Below are 19,717 nucleotides of genomic sequence, written 5' to 3' on the forward strand. Positions count from 1 at the left end.
AAGTCATTGATCCGTATCGTATCGCTCCAGATGAGCCGCATATCTTCCTTGAATCGTACCGTAACTTATTCTCCTTCCTGTAACTCCCACCGAGAGGCCGACGGGAGCGTATTCACCGTTAACTCGCCCTCAGACCGCCTGGTCGTCGTCAGGTTGTCGGTGTGTTTATTAAAACCCAGAACAGAACTTTACCGGGAGCTCAGCCTGGAGAATTTGTCTCCGTATTTTTGGGAGTTTGAGCAACACTAGAGAACAAAAGTCAGGATATATATAACCTTTAAAAAAAAATCAAAAGTAGTACTGCTTTGAGCAAAATAAATTAAGACTTTGCTTTATGACATTTAATAAAATAGATAGAAAAGTCAATGATGATAATAATCAGGGATGCACCGATAAGGTAATGCAGTTTTATAACGAGAGATTTAAAGAACAATAAAATGTTGTTTTGTCTGATCTTCTCAGAATGTGAGTTAGAAGGAAAGAACAACGAATGAAAAGTAGAAAAATGAAATCATAAAGCAGGTTCTAGTTGTGTCTCTCTGAGGTAAAACACGGAGAGGATTCTCTAAACCTTTTTATTCTGTTTATTTTCAAGTCAACTGGCTCGTATTAAATCCAGTAAATGTTTTACGTTTGGAGACGAATGTTTCCTCCGTTTAGTCTCAGCCGGCTTGTGAAGTGTTCAAACTGCGGTGGCCGTCTCTGTGTCCAGAGTTGATTAATCCAATCTGCAGATTAGCTGAGATGTGATACTTCACAGGGGTTTGAACATGTTCACGCTGCCGTGGTCGTGGTAACGGAGCACACGAGATCAGATCAACCTGACGTGTCCAGACGGCTCAGTGGAGCTCTGCTGCCGCCGTGTGGTGGTCAGACACGCCGACAGCTTCTGTGATTTTTACTAAGAAACAGGTCACTTCCTGTCTGAACGGCGGCCTCTGAGTTCATACTCATAAATGTTTCTGCAGCCTTCAGACCTGATAACTCAGGATTCGGTCCTGGAGAGCTCACATGACTCAAAACAAATCATAAAGTCAATAAAAAGAAAAGAAAATACTTCAAAAGTCAAGAAACATGAATATAGAATAGAAAGATTTAGAATAAAAATATGAAAAAATACTATAAATATATAAAAATGTATAAAACATATACAAAATATGTACAGTTTATTTTTAAAAATAAAGAGTTGTACAGTTTTGTGCAGGAATGTGTCAAATATTATAGTATACTGTATACTATTTATAGCCCACAGCTGTGAAGGCAAACAGACAAATAATAATATTAATAAAACTTTGATCAGAACTGTTCAAACACGGTTATATCACACAAAAACAAAACGTTATATAACATATACATACATATAACATATAATACCTGTAATAGTTGAATACATAATCAAACAAGTGTCCTAGGAATATATTTAATTAATTATAATCAATTTGACATGATGGGTGTTGTTAGCTTGTCGCCCCAAATTTAGTTTTAATTTGAATTAAAATTGACATTTTATTGTTAATCTTAACAGAATCTTACAGGATTAGACTAAAATATTTTTATTTTTTTTATTATTTTATTTTGTCTTTAAAAAATGTTAAAATTTTCACAATTTCAACATAAATCTTTTATCTATTTTAATTGTTTTAATCAAAAGTTTTATGGCGTATTAAAAACTAATTAAAACCCCATGCTTACCTCTACACCGCCGATAACATCTATTTAACTAAATCTTTACTGTGTTTTAACAACTCTTCTTCTTCTGGCATCTAAACTCTTACATTTATTTATATTCCAACGTCTAAAGAATTATAATTATTATTATTATTATTATAATTATGACGTTTAATTCTCAGCAGATGTTTCGTATCATTTCTCTCTGTGGACGTCTCCAGATGTTCACACGTTGTGGACACCGTGTATGAAGCCAGAGGCCAATCAGATCGTACCTGTCTCTCTACCTGTCTCTCTACCTGTCTCTCTACACGTACCTGTCTCTCTACCTGTCTCTCTACACGTACCTGTCTCTCTACCTGTCTCTCTACACGTACCTGTCTCTCTACCTGTCTCTCTACACGTACCTGTCTCTCTACCTGTCTCTCTACCTGTCTCTCTACACGTACCTGTCTCTCTACCTGTCTCTCTACACGTACCTGTCTCTCTACCTGTCTCTCTACCTGTACCTGTCTCTCTACCTGTCTCTCTACACGTACCAGTCTCTCTACCTGTCTCTCTACCTGTACCTGTCTCTCTACCTGTCTCTCTACACGTACCAGTCTCTCTACCTGTCTCTCTACCTGTACCTGTCTCTCTACCTGTCTCTCTACACGTACCTGTCTCTCTACCTGTCTCTCTACACGTACCTGTCTCTCTACCTATATCTCTACCTGTCTCTCGACACATACCTGTCTCTCTACACCTACCTGTCTCTCTACCTGTACCTGTCTCTCTACCTGTCTCTCTACCTGTCTCTCTACCTGTACCTGTCTCTCTACCTGTCTCTCGGCTCAGTCACCCGTCCACAGACTGACCCTCCAGCTGAGCTCCGTCTCACGTGTCCTCCTGAACACCTGAACCAGCTCGTCACCGTAGCTTCACTCATCTTTGTTCTTCTGCTTCACCTCTCTGTCTCACTGTCTGTCTCACTGTCTGTCTCACTGTCTGTCTCACTGTCTGTCTCACTCTCTGTCTCACTCTCTCTCACTCTCTGTCTCACTCTCTGTCTCACTGTCTGTCTCACTGTCTGTTTCACTCTCTGTCTCACTGTCTGTCTCACTGTCTGTCTCACTGTCTGTCTCACTGTCTGTCTCACTCTCTGTCTCACTCTCTCTCACTCTCTGTCTCACTGTCTGTCTCACTGTCTGTCTCACTGTCTGTCTCACTCTCTGTCTCACTGTCTGTCTCACTGTCTGTTTCACTCTCTGTCTCACTCTCTGTCTCACTGTCTGTCTCACTGTCTGTTTCACTCTCTGTCTCACTCTCTGTCTCACTCTCTCTCACTCTCAGGTTACCTGTCTCTCTCCTGCTTTGCCTTTGTTTCTGTATTTTGACCTTCGCGAGACTCCGTCTGTCCTCCTCCTCCTTGTATCCTGTAGGTAGCATCTCTGGAGTGCATCTTTGACGGTTCCCCGGCGTTAGGCCAGCAGCAGCAGCACCACCCGGAGCTCCCTTCCCCCACGTCCTCCACCCTCTATAGCCACGGCGAGGACAGCCCCCTCCCCTCCTGCTCCTCCAACCCCTACCCCCCAATCCAGGTAAAAACCCCACGGCGACCCACACCTCAGGGTCACTGCTGGAAAAAAGGAAAGTCGTGTTGTCTACATCTCACCATGTGTTCATCCATCGTGCAGCTACGTCGTTCATGTTCAACGGAGTCCCCGTGAAAAGACTCTAGCAAGTCTTAAAACACGCTGCTTCAGGTTTTACTGTTCTGAATGTGTAGATCATAAGAGATCAGCTGGTGTTGAGGTCGTGGTAGTTTCGGGGTGGAGCTGCAGTCAGGACGTGGTTTGCTAAGCTTAGCTTAGTTCGAAGCAAATTCGTTTTAACGCAACTGATCTTTCGGAGGTTGCAGCGGGCGCGGTTTTAAAGCTAGAGTGAATACTGGTATCATATGAAACTATAAAACCTGATGAATCCATCGGTACCAACCATGTCATACTAGCTTGTCATGAAGGAGGCTAAATAACGCTCCAAACTTACACTACATTTTGGCGACGACAAACTGTCATGTCCATTTTCAAAGGGGTCCCTTGACCTCTGACCTCCAGATCAGTGAATGTAAATGGGTTCTATGGGTACCCACGAGTCTCCCCTTTACAGACATGCCCACTTTATGATAATCACATGCAGTTTGGGGCAAGTCATAGTCAAGTCAGCACACTGACACACTGACAGCTGTTGTTGCCTGTTGGGCTGCAGTTTGACATGTTATGATTTGAGCATATTGTTTTATGCTAAATGCAGTACCTGTGAGGGTTTCTGGACAATATCTGTCATTGATTTGTGTTGGTAATTGATTTACAATAATAAATATATACATACATTTGCATAAAGCAGCATATTTGTCCACTCCCATGTTGATAAGAGGATTAAATACTTGACAAATCTCCCTTTAAGGTTCATTTAGAACAGATAAAAAGAAGTGTGATTAATTTGCGATTAAATATTTGAATGGATTGACAGCCTTAATAAGAAACCACAGTTTGGGGTTTTAGGGGGAGTTACATGCTTGAACTATATCGATGATGATCTTCTGATCAAGAAAGTGAGTCATGACGTTTCGTAAAATGTTGAAACGTTTCCTTTAACGAGGTCTTCGATGTGACGGATCTTATCTGGTTGCAGTTTGAGTTTTGTCGAGTGTTTTAGTCTCTTTAAATGGAAACCATTTATTGAAATGGTGACAGCATGATTACTGTCCTGTTAGTTGAGTTTGTTGTTGATGTGATGTGTTTCAAATGAAACCTGAAGCTTAAATCCTGGATGGATTATTATGAGACATCTGTGCTATCTGTGCTAGCATCATGGCTGTAGGGGTGGTGGTTCATCATTCATGTTCCCCTCAGGATGAACTGTACTGGCTTTGGTGATCCTCTGACTTTTCATTTAGCGCCATCATCACCTCAACATATCGGTGTCTAATACTTTGGTTTATGACCAATTACCTGCAGAACTAATGACATCCATCAGCTCCAGCTGTGCCCCAGCTGTGCTCTGTGCTATTTAAAGCCGTTTTCTCATATGATTCTCTGGACATTGTCCGGAGTTTTCCTTTCACACATGTAGCACACAACAGGAGATTGTCCGTGTCCGACGCGTTGTCTCCTAATGGAAAGGTTTGGGCGATGGGAGGCGCCCGGGGAGAGCGTGCAGGAGGCAGGTCGTGATGCAGAGTCTCTTAAAGTCTGCCTTTACCGACAGAAGTTTCTCGTCTTCATGTAAGTGGAGCAGGTGGAAGGCGGCAGCGAAGCCGGATCTGGGTCTGTCCGCGGCGGGCTGGTCGCTGCCGGAGGCCCCGCTAGCTGAGCTGAAGGAGTTTCTGGTGAACCTGCGTGATTTGGTCTGATTTCACTGGACCCCGATGACGAGCATTAAGAATACAATGTTCTCGCTGACGGTCTGGTTTACTTCTGTAGGTCTGTAGATGCATCAGTTCCTCACAGTAACTTTAATTAGTAACTATAGGATAAATGTCGTGGAGTAGAAGTATAAAGTAGAATGAGAAGACCTCACGTCTGTACTTCAGTACAGTAGTGGAGTAAACGTATTTAGTTACATTCCACCGGAGGCTGTCGTACTTCACATCGGAGCAGGACCTCCACCCCTCCACTCTTCTCCGCTCGGTGACGTTCCTGTCTCACGGTGACACTCACTCTGGTGGAGAAATCTCCACATCCTGCTCTTCATTGTTTTCCCCCACGTTTGATGTGCGGCGGCCGCCCGTCCCCCGGCCTGACGTCAGCAGCCGGCTATCTCTCCAACACCTCCGCCGCGATAAACGCAATCAACGTATCCTCACATCCCACAAAGACAGCGAAGGCTGAGAGGACGTACTGTACACTCCCTTTTTTTTTTTTACTTCATTATTCCTTTCATTTTTTTTCATCTCCGCCTCTCGCTCGCTCGCTCGCTCTCCTCGGCAGCGCCATGGCAACACGGGAGATGAATGCCGACAAAAGAAAATCCTGACGGCAGGAAAATGGAGGAGGGGGTGGCGGAGGGGGGGTTGAACCTGCAGAGAAGGACAAGGGCAGATTTAGTGAGGCTTTCTGTAACAGGGTGATAGTAAAAGGCAGAATAGCCTGCTGCTCGTCCCCAGCCAACAGATTTACAGCTGCTCTGATGTCTATTTATCACCAACACAAAGACTCAGACGACATGAAACGACTGCTTCTTCTTCTTCTTCTTCTTCTTTTTCTTCTTCTTCTTCTCCATCGTCTCATCTCTGCTACGCTTCATTCCCAGCTGCAGCAAAGGATGCTGGGAGGACAGGCCAGCTCTATTTATAGCCAACAGGGTTCCAGCTGGTCCTGGAATTTCAGGGAAATCCTGGGATATTAAGGGGTCCGTATTCCAGGCCGGGAACGTCTGAGAATATCAGGCCAATTTATAAAACTTTACTTTTTACTTTTGGGCATATTTAAGACAGATCCACAACATTTACAAGATTGTTTACAAAGTAAAAGTCATTTCTAGAAAACTCCAGTAGAGCTGGTCGATATGGACAAAAGATAATATTGCGATATTTTGAGGCAATATCGCGATATTCAAATATCCTCTAAGCACTTCATAAATGCTTGATTTAACCCTTTGATGCATACAATCACACCAATATGATGATTGTTGTAGTCCCTTCAGCACACTGTATGTCTGCATTAAAACCTTCTTGTTTCTATTCATTAGTGGTTTCTGTTGGAACTATTTTAATCTGGCAAGTTCAATTTAACAAAACAGTATCCAACAGTATTCCCTTTAATCAAATAGTTACCTGGCAATAAATGCTTTATATACTCTAATAAATACATAAAACACACACACACACACACACACACACACACACACACACACACACACACACTGTTTTTAATAGTGTGTAATAAGTGTAAAGTAGCTTATTGTTATGTTTACCAGTAAGCTGTTATACTATTGTTGATAATGAAAATTATTATTTTCCCAGCAGTGTAGAAAGTCTCACCAATCACGAGGTGCAGCCTGTAACCAAAGCAGTCTGGTCCACGTATTCAGGCTCACAGCTTTGGTTCTGTTAGCTGGACGTTCAGATCGGTAGTTGTGGAGAAGTGGGTCACCTCTGTTAGCTGGTTGGACAACTTTCCTCTCACTGAGTTGTAGAACTCCAGTAGAGCTTTCTCCGCAAAAAATGTGCGACCAGGCAGTTCATATTTTGGATCAAGTGTCTTAATGAGTCTTTTGAATCCGGGCTTTTCAACCACGCTAACCGGCGTTGTGATGTAGTTCTTTACAGCGGCCGTGATTTCTTTGCATTTTGCACTTTTTTTGTCATTATGGGTTTGCTTTAGAAAGCGAGGAAGACAGAGTCATTTGCCTCTGGGCTGGTTCTGGTTGCTTTGGTCGTGTTCTCGCTACCGTACTCGCTTTGCCGCTTCAGTTCTTTCGCTTTCTCCGGGCTCCTTCTCTCTCCACTGCTTCCCTCCATAAACAAAAACACGCCGGCCGAATACGTCACACACTCGCCCAGGAGAGCGGTCTGGATCGGGGTGGAGTCTGTGACGTAGAAGGAAATGCCACAGTGAAAACATTACATGACAATTTGTAGTCGATGTTCGCGATATAGTCATTTTATACACAGCGTGTACAACCCGCGATACATCGACTATATTCGATGTATCGCCCTCCCCTAAACTACAGCTCAGGGAATAAATAAATATATAAATAATATGTAAAATAATAATATGTCCTCTGTTGCAGCAAAACTCCTGCAGGTTAAAGTTGACTTTTAGGACTGACTGAGTGGTTTTAAGAGAGATACAAACATCTGTAAATGGACCTGGAGAAAGTCAACAGCCTAGCAATGTTAAAGCGGTCACTTTATCCTGACAGTAGTACATGATGATCATGGATGTATTAAGTGAACAGGATCCAGCGTTGGAGGTGGGGCTTCGTTCATTCCTATAAAAGTTGCTCAGTGGAGCATGAAGCTTAAACGGCTCGACTGCCGACTGGAAAAGTACCCCGATCTTTCGGCATCCGTCGGGCCCGTGGAGCATGAGCAGTAGCATCCGCTCGGTCACATGGCTAACTCCTCCTACCAGCCCGCGCTCCAGCCTCGGTCTGGGTCTCACTCACATGAACGGAGGAAGGGGAATAACTCTGGATTCAGCTATTAGTGCGTTTTACAACTTTTAGGACCTGATGATTTAAATAAGGACGATTAGAGTGTTCATACCGGGGAGTTGATTCACCTCCAAAATAAATGATCCTCTGAGTTACAGACGTCTCTTTCCCAATGGAAGTCTACGGGACAAAGTCTTTTTTGGGCCCAACGGCATCACGTGACAGACACGGAAGTTGTAGTACCGCCGTTTGGCCACTACGAAAATTGGGATCAACGACCAGCACACTTCCTTGAGGGCTTGGCGGTGTTTGGTATTTCCTCAACATGGCTGCCAAACGTTCTCATTTTACACCTAAACCGTGCACTTGACATGGAAGTGACCGTTTGATCGGAGTTGGCAAGTGATTGACAGCTGCCTTCGTTGAATGAACAGAGAATAGGAACGCTCTCTCTCTCTCTCTCTCTCTCTGAAATGACCTGTGATTGGTCAAAGTCTCCCGTCACTACAGGCCATGAGGAGGAGCAGAAGTCTCTCAGAACACTTGAATTACAATATGTTAACTATTATTAATATATTCTGCCTGCTGAAGCTTAAGTCTACGAACAATAACAACCCATAATACAAAACTCTATTAATGGAAGAGGCTCACTCAAAGCAGGGACTGCTGGCGATTACATATTTGAATCAATTGACAGCCCTAAAAATGATGTATTCATAGTTTCCATCACTTGTTTTGAACAGACTACTGAAGTCACCAGCAGTAAGCTCTCTACATGAACTTCCCCGCTAGTTTGAATCCTCCGTCGTGAGCGTCGCTCCACACATCAACAGATCACCGCGCTGTCCGTCACAGCCGCGACAACTCAGCATTTTTGCAGGCGAGAGCCTCCTCCCCTCCCTGCTGACTCATATTTGGAAGTGTGAGGACTGAAGTAGGACAGAGGTCAGCTGGATCAAACCCTCTGAGAACCAGGAGGAGGAGGAGGAGGAGGAGGAGGAGGAGGAGGAGGAGGAAGGAGCTGCGTGAGGTTTCCAGACTGCAGAGCGAGGAGAGATCAGAGGACTGACTTCCTGCGCTCTCTTTAAACACACACACACACACACGGCCGTCCTCTCGTCAGCCCTGCAGTCTGTTGTTGCTGTCTGCCTCAGACAGACGGAGGCTGGCCGACCGGCTGCTGCTCTCTCTCTCCCTCCGCCCGCTACGCCATGCTCCCTCACCCCGGCAGGTTAATCCGCCCCCGGAGGCTCCTCTCTCTTTTTTTTTTTCCCGTGAAGTCCGGAGTGTGACGCCTGCCGTTTACCGGCGACCGTCTGCCGCTGCCGCCGCTGCCACAGCTGCTCGTAACTGCCAGGAAGAGAGGGACGACCTCGGTGCGTCTCCTCTCTGCTCTGGTCGCTCCTTTTCCCTGGAAGCAGCAACAGCATCCGGTCACCTCCACCAGCTCCTCCATCTCTGCAGACTCCCTGTTTGTGTCTGTGAGGAAGAGGAGGAGGCGGAGGAGGAGGAGGAGGAGGGGGACACACAAGGTGGAGTGAAGCCCCCCTCCCCACCAGCCTCCCATCGTCTGCTCTCCAGCCAGCACCACCTCCGCCACCCCGCAGCCTGCAGCAGGAGCGAGAGGAGGCGCAGAGGAGGCGACACACCACCGCCACCTCCACCTCCACCTCCACAGCAGCAGCAACAAGCAGCATGCTCAACTCTGTGTGGTACGCCAAAAAGATGGGCCGCCGCATCATGGGCACCCTGAGGAGAACCAAGCGGCTCCACCGGCGCCTACTGGTAGGTCACCCCCCCCCCCCAACCAGCACCACCACCACCACCATCCCCCAACCATAGGAAAACCAATCTTCATAAAGGTGAGGTAGGGGGAGGTGCTGCAGCGTGTAGTGAGTCATTTTCTGCAACATGTGTGTGAGCAGTCAGCCTGTTTACATACCATCATGCACTACTCGGACTGGTGTGTGTGTGTGTGTGTGTGTGTGTGTTGTTGTAAATGTATTGATCGGTCCGTCCGCTGTGGATGTGACGCTGCTGCTGGATGAGGCAGATGTGGGAAAGTTGCAACAGAAGAGCTGCTGCTGCTGCTGCTGCTGCTGCTGCTGCGTCATGTGGTGGATCAGGATTCATGCAGAAACCTCCACATCTGGTTCAATTCTTCACCGCAGATCTAGAAACGCCCCGCATCCTCAATCCCACCACCACCACCATCATCATCGTCAGACGGATAGAGGCTCAGCGTAAACATGAGGACGCCGTTCGTGGCGTTGGAGGTGATTTCTGTTGATAAGGCTGCAGCGGCTGAGAGCAGGTTATTAGATCTTAAACGTGAGATCGCTCTCCGTGTGGCGGTGAATGTTCAGGAATCAGTGGTGGGGGGGGCACGGTGAATGTTCCAGAGCCTTCAGCAGACGAGCTGGAATCTCCCCCTCGTCTCGGACTGGAAGAGGAAGTGTTCACGTTGATGTCTCACACCTGTGCAGCTCTTTTTTTTCGTATTATTTTTGTTATATATAAATGTCTGCGTGAACGACGTTGGAGAGATTCACCTGCATAAACAGCAGCATCATGTGTTCTGGGCAGATGTGAGGAACCCCTGCAGTAGCACATGCCTTCCCCGGCGTTGCCTAGCAACCTCCAGGCTCCTGACACGCAGCACTACCCCACACCGCCTTCCCCGTTTCACTGTCTCAAACACACACACACACACACACACACACACACACACACACACACACACACACACGTTAACATAACGCGCACACCAATTCATTCAAAGCCTATGGCTCCTTTGTGGAGCATGGGCCGTTGACCACAGTCAGCCAGAGTCTTTTGTCCTGGGCTTTCCTCTCCAGTTGTTTCCATGTCAGCCCGCTCTGTTTGATGTTCGTGTCAAGGTCCCTTCGCCAGGTGTTCTTGGGCCAGCTGTTGACAGAAAGGGTTTCGGCTCTGTGACATATTTCCTCTTGATGAGGAACCCTCCTCTACCAGGATTTGATTCTGTCTTTCTGTTGTCAACGTTTCTGTAGCGTATAGGTTTTTCTACAAGTTGGGGTTGCTAGCCCCAAGCCTAACCTTCCACCATTTCTGGCTTCTGGTGTGTTTTGGAGTTGGTTTGTTAGTCCTCTCCCATAACTTATTGTCTTACAGTCTCATACCACGTGAGGCCAGACAGGCTTTGGGTTGTGTACAAGCTGTCTCGGCACGTCAAGCCCAACAAATTCCTGCTACTGTGTCGTGAAAGCTGCAACTAAGGCGAGCATTTCATACCAGCAGCACGATGTAGGTTTACTCTGAGGACGAGAGAGGAGCTGCTGATACTGGGTGTATCTTTACCTCGCTGTATTTCTTCTGATGATCTTCTTAGAGGACAGATTGACTCAATGTGGACATTGAAACAGGTGTTTCTTTTTCTGTTTGTACTGCTCATTAAAACATGCTTTCAATGTCAATGATGGGGGGACAAAACTTCATCTGAAGGCTCCAGCAGTTTGAGTTAGACATCTTCTGTAGATGTATTTGTGTTTACTTGTTGAGCTGCAGTGGAGGACTGAAGTTTCATATTAACTTCAGATACACAGAAGAGCTGTGGATTTCCCTCCCCCCCCCTCACTAACATTGAACGCGTTTATGTCCAGTATGAACAGGAACTTCAAATTCAACGTTCATATAAGCATAAAATAATGAACCCGTCCTTTAATATTATTCTTAGGGCTGTCAAAGTTAACGCGTTAATAACGCCACACATTTCTTTAACGCAATCGGTCTTTCAGGGGGATTGTAGCGGGCTCAGTTTTAAAACTAGAGTGACAATACTGGTATCATATGAAACTAGAAAACCTGATGAATCCATCGGTACCAACCATGTCATACTAGCTTGTAGTGAAGGAGGTTAAATAATGCTCCAAACTTGCGCTGAACTTAAAATTTCACCTGTACTTTATAAACATGCTGCACAGTTTACATTTATTAGGCTGTCAAAGTTAACATATCAATCATATCTCGGACGAGCCCCCCATTTGTCACGGAGGAGGTTAAATAACGCTCCAAACTTACACTAAATTTTGTAGAGGAAAAAACTGTCATGTCCATTTTCCAAGGGGTCCCTTGACCTCTGACCTCCAGATCAGTGAATGTAAATGGGTTTTATGGGTACCCACGAGTCTCCCCTTTACAGACATGCCCACTTTATGATAATCACATGCAGTTTGGGGCAAGTCATAGTCAAGTCAGCACACTGACACACTGACAGCTGTTGTTGCCTGTTGGGCTGCAGTTTGCCATGTTATGATCTGAGCATATTTATTTATGCTAAATGCAGTACCTGTGAGGGTTTCTGGACAATATTTTTTAATATTTTTTTATCTATTCCATTTTTTTTTTTTTTTTATTTTCCGGTCTTATTCTTTATATTTATTTTTCATTTTCCATTTTTATTTTTTCTGTGTATTTATAATTTATTTATTTATTATATTTATTTATGTATTTATGTATTTATATATTGTATTATACATAAGTAAGTACATACAGTATACTACATAAGCACCTGTGAGGGTTTCTGGACAATAGCTGTCATTGTTTTGTGTTGTTAATTGATTTACAATAATAAATATATACATACATTTTGCATAAAGCAGCATATTTGTCCACTACCATGTTGATAAGAGTATTAAATACTTGATAAATCTCCCTTTAAGGTTCATTTAGAACTGATAAAAAATGTAAAATTAATCATGATTAAATATTTGAATGGATTGACAGCCCTAGTTTTACATGTTGTAACGGCGTTTTGTTATTTAGCTTAGTAAAACCGCCGTGAAAGTCTGCCTCACACATGTAAACACAGTGGCGTGCGTGGATGAATATGGAGGGTGATGAGGTCGGCCCTTCTAGTCGACCCGGATGTAGATCCCTCTGCAGCAAGGCGGCTACTTCCTGTGTTAACCTTTTCAGAGTCAGAGACGAGCGTTTGTCCGGAGGTGGAGAGAACAAAGTTAGCGTGGCCCATTAGAGACACATTTATGGGGAATCCCCAAACAACCCAACGACATCACCACAGTTTACACACTCACTTCCTGCTGTACTTACTGTAGTTGTACTGACAGTTTTCCCGAACCATGATAGATGATTATTGATATTTCAGGTGTGCTGACTGTTAGTTTGACTGCTCCTGTTTCTCAACTTGTGATCTCACCATGTTCACAGATTCATTTAGTGAGTACAACCGTTACCGCTGCTGATTGATAGGGGTGGGAGAAAAATCGGTTCACCGATGTATCGCAATTTTGAAATAGATGTTTTAATGCCAGAATGGATATATTTGCTTCATCTGAGTCTGTGTGGAGGTAGAAGGAAGTTACCGCTTTTATTGTGGTAGTCTGAGTAACGTGACGTCATATCCGTTCCGTATCCGTCAACCAAAACAAACCTCAGAGAGTCTAAAACGTTGGAGGGTCAGCGTGGATACGACCTGCACCCTCCCATGTTAAATCCAGCGTGGTAAACACTACACATCCAGTAAAGGATGGAAACACTTTGGGTTTCACACATTGACAGGAGAAGCAGAGCTAGACATCACGGCTAAGGCTGCATGCTAACTTCTAAAGAAAGGCCAAAATATGTTTGAAAATAAGTCTAAACAAAGGCGGACAAAAGTCAGAAAAAAAGCCGAAATATGTCTGAAATAAAAGACTGAAATATATGCCAAAAAAAGGCAGAAAAACGTCTGCAAAATATCGGAAAAAAGTTAGCAGGAAACGTTATCGTAATGCGGTAACGTGGCGGTCGAGCCGGCCGTCGCTCTCGTCTCCGTGGTCAAATGGGCCGACGCTACGACTGTAGAGCACCCAGATACTGACATTTATGTTCTCTGCATTGAAACGGCCCCGATGGAGCTGACCATGGATGGATAAAGAGAACGGAGCTGACGGGAGAGCTAGAGACCACCTTGGAGAAGTTACAGGAAGTAGTAACTACGTCTGGTTTTCAAAATAAGGTGTTAACAAAGGGAACTGTATATACAAAATACATCTATGGAAATCAGATTGATTGGATTATATTCACCAGAAGTATAAAATATTACATGTCCCTTATAAACTAAATATAAAATACCACTAATCTGTGAGAGAAATGTCTTTATTCTTTGATTTCTGGGTTGCTGGATAAACTAAACTAGAATGGCACTCGGAGAGCGCAGACCTTTAGAGATTTTCAAAAGTTAAAGTCCCTAGAAGTGTATGATTCAACTTTTAGTGTTAAAAAAGTTAACAAAAATCACAATAAATCGTAATATTGAATCGCAATACATGTCGAATCGGCACCCGAGTATCATGATAGTGTTGAATCAGGAGAAAGGTGAATCGTCCTGGCTCTACTGATTGAACTGTGGAAAATAAGACGCAAGTTGTGATCAGAGAAATGTTCTTCATCATAAACCCTCCAGATCATAAATCTGCACATTAATGAAGAAAAAGACAAAATCGTTGTATTAATCCACCACAGCTGCTCCACGTCTAAAGATATGGAGTTCATTCTAATACCACCCATGGTACTGACCCCATTAGTATAACACCTGGTTGTAGATCTGTGTTGTGTTGACGGAGATGTTTGTGTGGCCTGTAGGTGGAGCTGCAGACACACAGCAGCACAGGCTTTAATCCTAATCTCCATCAGACCCCTCGGTGTCAGTGTGTGGAGCTGGAAACACTGGATGTGTTGATGAGGAGCGAGCAGTGAGATGGTCACGCTCTGTAACACTGTGATGTATATTTATACTGTGACATGTCCGGGGCAGTTTATAGTATTGATTTGCTCTCTTAAATGCTGCGTTTGTGTGTTCCTGTTGTCATGAATCATGCGGGTCAGTTTTCAGATTCCTGCTCATTTAACGCCGGCGGGCTGAACTCCGTAACGGTGACCTACTTTATCCTTCAGGTGACGGTTAAAGGCGTCAAAAACAGCGCAGACGTATAGATATTCACAGCAGGTCAATATGTTTTGAAGTCTTCCATGATGAATATGGATGGAGACGAGGCGTTCAGGGACTGTACGGCGAGTCTGTCTTGTCATGCATGTATCCAGATGACGTGTTGGTGGGTCAGCGTATCGGCCGGTGGATGCCGGAGAGGAAAGATCTGGAAACGCTCCTCCCACCAAAAAAACGACCGGAAGTCTTCCTCCTGGATTTGTAAATCCACTCACACACAAATCTGTCCAACTGCACGGTGCCCGTTGTCATGTCAACACTCGTATGTGGGTTATTTCTGGGGCAACGTTTTCTGTTGTATAAATTATTTTCCCATTCATAATTTAGCCGAACGTAAAGGCTGGAATACTATTACTCCATGAAGTCCATCTGCCACGAGAGGAAAGCCTCAGCAGGGTTCATCTTCTGCTACTGCTTCTAAAACAAAACAGAAATGATGGTACTTTTAAAATGATCTCAGCCAAATACATGATGTATATAATCTTATTTAGAGTAGAGACGGAGTGGAAGCGGGGGGAGAGAGGCTGGAATCAAACCCAGGACGTTGCGGTAATGTGGCATGCGCTGTAACCACGCGGCTGCTACGGCGTTCCATACAATCATTTCTCATTTGGTTCTTCACCCTTTGAGCTGCTATTTTTGCTTATTTTACTCCCTAAAATCTGCACAACCTAAGCTAAAAGGTTATGTCAATCAATAAACCATAATTATTGATAAAAAGTATTGAAATTGTAAACTAAATTAAAAAAATACATCAACAAAGGACCTGTTTTTATCATAAACAAATTAATCCAAAAGATTTCTAGATCTAGAAACATGAACAAAATATTTATTAACACTATAAGTTATTTAAATTATGCACATTATGCATTTTATGAGCAGATCGAGTGTAAATGCGTCTTGATTAGGGCCGTCAAAGTTAACGCCATAATAACACGTTAACGCAAATTTGTTTTAACGCCACTAATTTCTTTAACGCATTGACGCAACTTGCGATTTTTAGGTTGTGGCGGGTTCAGTTTTAAAGCTAGAGTGAAGATACTAGTATCTGTGAAACTAGAAAAACCTGATGAATCCATCGGTACCAACCATGTCAGACTAGCTTGTCGTGAAGGAGGTTAAATAACGCTCCAAACTTACGCTAAATTTTGGTGAGGAAAAACTGTCATGGCCATTTTCAAAGGGGTCCTTTGACCTCTGACCTCCAGATCAGTGAATGTAAATGGGTTCTATGGGTACCCACGAGTCTCCCCTTTACAGACACGCCCACTTTATGATAATCACATCATGATTTAAGCATATTTTCTACACTAAATGCAGTACCTGTGAGGGTTTCTGGACAATATTTGTCATTGTTTTGTGTTGTTAATTGATTTCCAATAATTAATATATACATATATTTGCATAAAGCAGCATATTTCTCCACTCCCATGTTGATAAGAGGATTAAATATTTGACTAATCTCCCTTTAAGGTTCATTTTGAACAGATAAAATGTGTGATTAATTTGCATTTAATCACGATTAACTATGGACAATCATGCGATTAATCACGATTAAATATTTTAATCGATGGACAGCCTTAATATAAACGGCAAAAAAACAAGATAGCAATGGCCAGAAACAAAAATGGTGCCAGCCACAACGGGTCGTGTGTCTGGAAGGTAACCCACAAACACTTTCAAAAACCCGACGACCTATCCTAACAGTAACCATCTCACAAGAGTTTAATGTTACCTTCTAGACACGATCGCCAAAATACCGAAATCAAGGCTTTAAAACGAAGTCCACAAACCACCGGGTGACGTCACGGTGACTACAGCCACTTCTTATCTACGGTCTATGGGAAACACAGCTCCCCAAAACGGAGCAGGCATTTTAAACATCGCAGTCGATCATGTTTATTTAAGTGTGGTGAAGCCAAGATCGTGATCACAGATTAATATAGGATTAATTGTGCATCCCTACTGGAAACCTGAGAAACATCAGCAGCCGCTCGGTGGTTCGGTCCTGAACGGCCTGCGAGGACTGTCAGCTTTTTATCTTCAGCAGAGGCTTAAAGCTGCTGCAGAGAATATCCAAATGAAAGCTGCAGCTCTCTGCCTGCCTGCCGCCAACCAGGAGGAGTCCTCGTCGCATCCCCGACCGCCCCCTCCACCTCCCCTCGCTGCTGACGCTGACATGCACGTCGCTGTTTCTGAATGCGGGGGCGACATCGATTATTCATGCAGCGAGTGGAGCCGCCCCCCCTCCTCGTGCTGACATGTGCCTCGTTCACTGAAGCCGATTAATTGGCAGGAGAATGACAGAAGAAGAGAGAGGGAGGGTGTCACAGAGAAAGAGCAACTGAAGAGGGAGGGGTGAAGCGAGAAAGAAGAGAGGGGAGTGTTATTGTGCTTCGGTGGTGGAGGGAGGCGGTAGAGTAACAGGAGTTTAGATCTGTTGCCGCTGCGCCACAGAGACCCGAAGAAGCCCTTCCACATCTGAAGGAACCATCCATAATTTATTGTTCAACCTCCTCCTCTAATCGGGAATCTCCTCTTAAAGCGATGACCACACATTACCCCCGGCAGGAGTTCACCTCCAAGCCCATGAACGGCGCCGAGAAGAAGCTGCCGCGGGTCAACATCAACCTGCAGGAGTCCATCGCCCACCTTCACCCGCTCCAGAGGCAGCACGCCATCGAGCTCCACCGGCAGCAGCAGCAGCAGCAGCAGCAGCAGCAGCAGCAGCAGCCGGGTCGTCCGCAGGTCCAGACGTCCCTGTCGACGTTCACCGCCTGCACTGTGCCGGCGTCCTGCCGAGCTCGCAGTCGTTTCCTCAACCTGCGGGACAGCGTCAAGAAAAGCCCGACCAAGAGTACCGCCAAGGTGGTCAGCAGCGGCCACGCGGCAAGCAGGCCGGAAATACCCTGGGTACCCTTCGCTTTCAGTAAGGTACTTCAACGTTGACCACGTGTTCTGTTTGAAGTTGGGAGAACTTTAATTCCACCGCTACGACTGTCTAAGAGGTTAATTACAGAGTCACAGGTGAGGCTGGACCGAGTCGGTTCAAAAAACTACTGACGTTTGCAGCTCTGAGTATACGTGGCACCAAGTTGATACCAAGAAGTACTGGGGTTCATAGCACCGAGTATTTGTAGCACCGAGTTCATACCAAGAAGTACTGGGTTCATAGCAACGAGTCAGCGATCTTAAAGGTAGTTTTTAGCTCTGAGTATTTGAAGCACAGAGTTGATAAATATCACCAAATATCGGTTTCAAGTACTAAAATCTGCCGTTGAATGTCTGGTCAGATTCCTAATCTTGCGTACTCTCTGATGAGACAGCTCCAGACTTCCATTAAACAGTTTAACCAGTTTTCGGCTGTATTTCTACTCTGACAAAGTTTCTTTTACGGCTGTATGTGTTCGGACGTTTATTTAACTTCAGCTTCTTTTGTTTAATTAAATCGACGTGCTCGTGTTTGTCAAAGTCGTGTTGGAGTTGTTGATCCGCTGCAGGAGTCAGTGAGACTTTCAGGTGTGCAAGAACTTTGTAGTTGTTCAAAACCAGATTGAAAAAAGTGCTGTTTTTGTGTCGTTGGGTTTTGTATCGACACTAGAATAGAAACTGATCCGTTGTTGTCTCGGTGTCATGACCTCTGACCCTTGAACTCATTGTGTTGTTGGTGTTTGAGGGTCGCTCTGCTGTCGAGCTGAACCAGTGGAATTTGTTGTTGCAATTCTTTTATTTTAATTTAACAAATTATTATTAAATGATTCAGAAAAAAGGCAAAAAAATCTAGTTTCTGATGATATAAAACAGAGAAATCCAAAGTTATTTTTTCCTTTTATTTTTCAGTGTCTGACTTTATAATCAGATTTGAATCTGCCGGTTGACTAATCGTTGTCATCAGCTCTTTTATTTATTCTATTTATCCCCACAAAGATCCATTCTGCACCGCAGCGCTCACTCTCCCAACGAACCATCGCTCTCGTTGGATTAAACCATAAACTCTGTCCTCTGTATGTTTGCTGCATTCGTCACACCAGTTTGTATTCTTTGGGAGCAATTAAGCCCCATTGTCAGCGGCTTTTCCGAGCAGCGCTCCAGAAGTAGGGCTGGCGGATCAATGTGGTCGATGTGCGGGGGCTAATTTTAGCGGCTGTTGGTTTTCCATGGGCTCCGAGTTCTGCTGCTGCAGCACAACGTTTAAAGCCTCTTCGAAACAGAGCGCCACTTCCTGCCAGCAGCTTCACGAGGTCCTGCCCTTGTATAATAGAGGTCATCCGCATCCGCTTCTCTTTACTGTAGTTTTACACGCTTTCGTTTTCTTTTCCCTTCATTTATCAACACATTTACAAACAACAAGGCACGTTGAACGTATTATTCAAATCCTCATGTGTTAAATACATTAAAGTACATATAATAAAATACAAATGGTCTTCAATTTAAATTAAATATTAGTGCATTTAAGCTTGTTTCATTTACACAGGCTTACGCCGATAACACACCAGAGCAGCGGCGAAGTGCAGCCTGCGGCGAGCTGCCATGCAGTGTTTATGGAAAGCTGCGGCGGCGGCTGCACCGAGCTCCGCCAGCTGCGTCCGTTTTCATTCAGTGGCGAATTGAGGCCAAACTGAAAGTTGGGGATAGTTTACGCAATCATCCAGCAGATCAATGAAGACAGTATTTTTGTAAGCATAACAAACATAAAACATTTTGTTCTTGAGGCATCTTGTTACGCTGACTTTCTCAAAATACAATGACTTTTTTCTCTCAAAATTAGAAAGCTTTTATATAGATATATAATGAAATTTATTCTCCAAATATGACTTTTATTCTGAAATATGAAGACTTTTATTTTCAAAATATAATGAGCAGATCAAGAGAAATGTATGAGGCTAATATCTCAATATATAATGGCATAAATACTAAGAC

The 19,717-nt window shown here is 44.3% G+C and overlaps 1 protein-coding gene across 31 annotated transcripts in view; it reads left to right on the forward strand.

The window, feature by feature from the left end:
- The window catches only part of dlg1b (discs large MAGUK scaffold protein 1b), a 142,989-nt gene that overhangs the window by 85,826 nt on the left and 37,446 nt on the right, over positions 1-19,717 (forward strand). For 15 of the 31 annotated variants that reach the window (XM_074649934.1, XM_074649935.1, XM_074649945.1 and 12 more), the window contains one exon: positions 3,090-3,248. The exons of 15 other annotated variants lie outside the window; for them this stretch is intronic. In XM_074649934.1, coding sequence (XP_074506035.1) covers positions 3,090-3,248 — 159 coding nt within the window. Of the gene's footprint in view, positions 1-3,089; positions 3,249-17,175; positions 17,732-19,717 lie in introns of those variants that run through there. One more of the 31 variants, XM_074649965.1, reaches the window with a different exon arrangement.

The sequence above is a fragment of the Sebastes fasciatus genome, chromosome 11 (assembly GCF_043250625.1).
Source record: "Sebastes fasciatus isolate fSebFas1 chromosome 11, fSebFas1.pri, whole genome shotgun sequence".
In the NCBI taxonomy this organism is placed as follows: Eukaryota; Metazoa; Chordata; class Actinopteri; order Perciformes; family Sebastidae; genus Sebastes; species Sebastes fasciatus.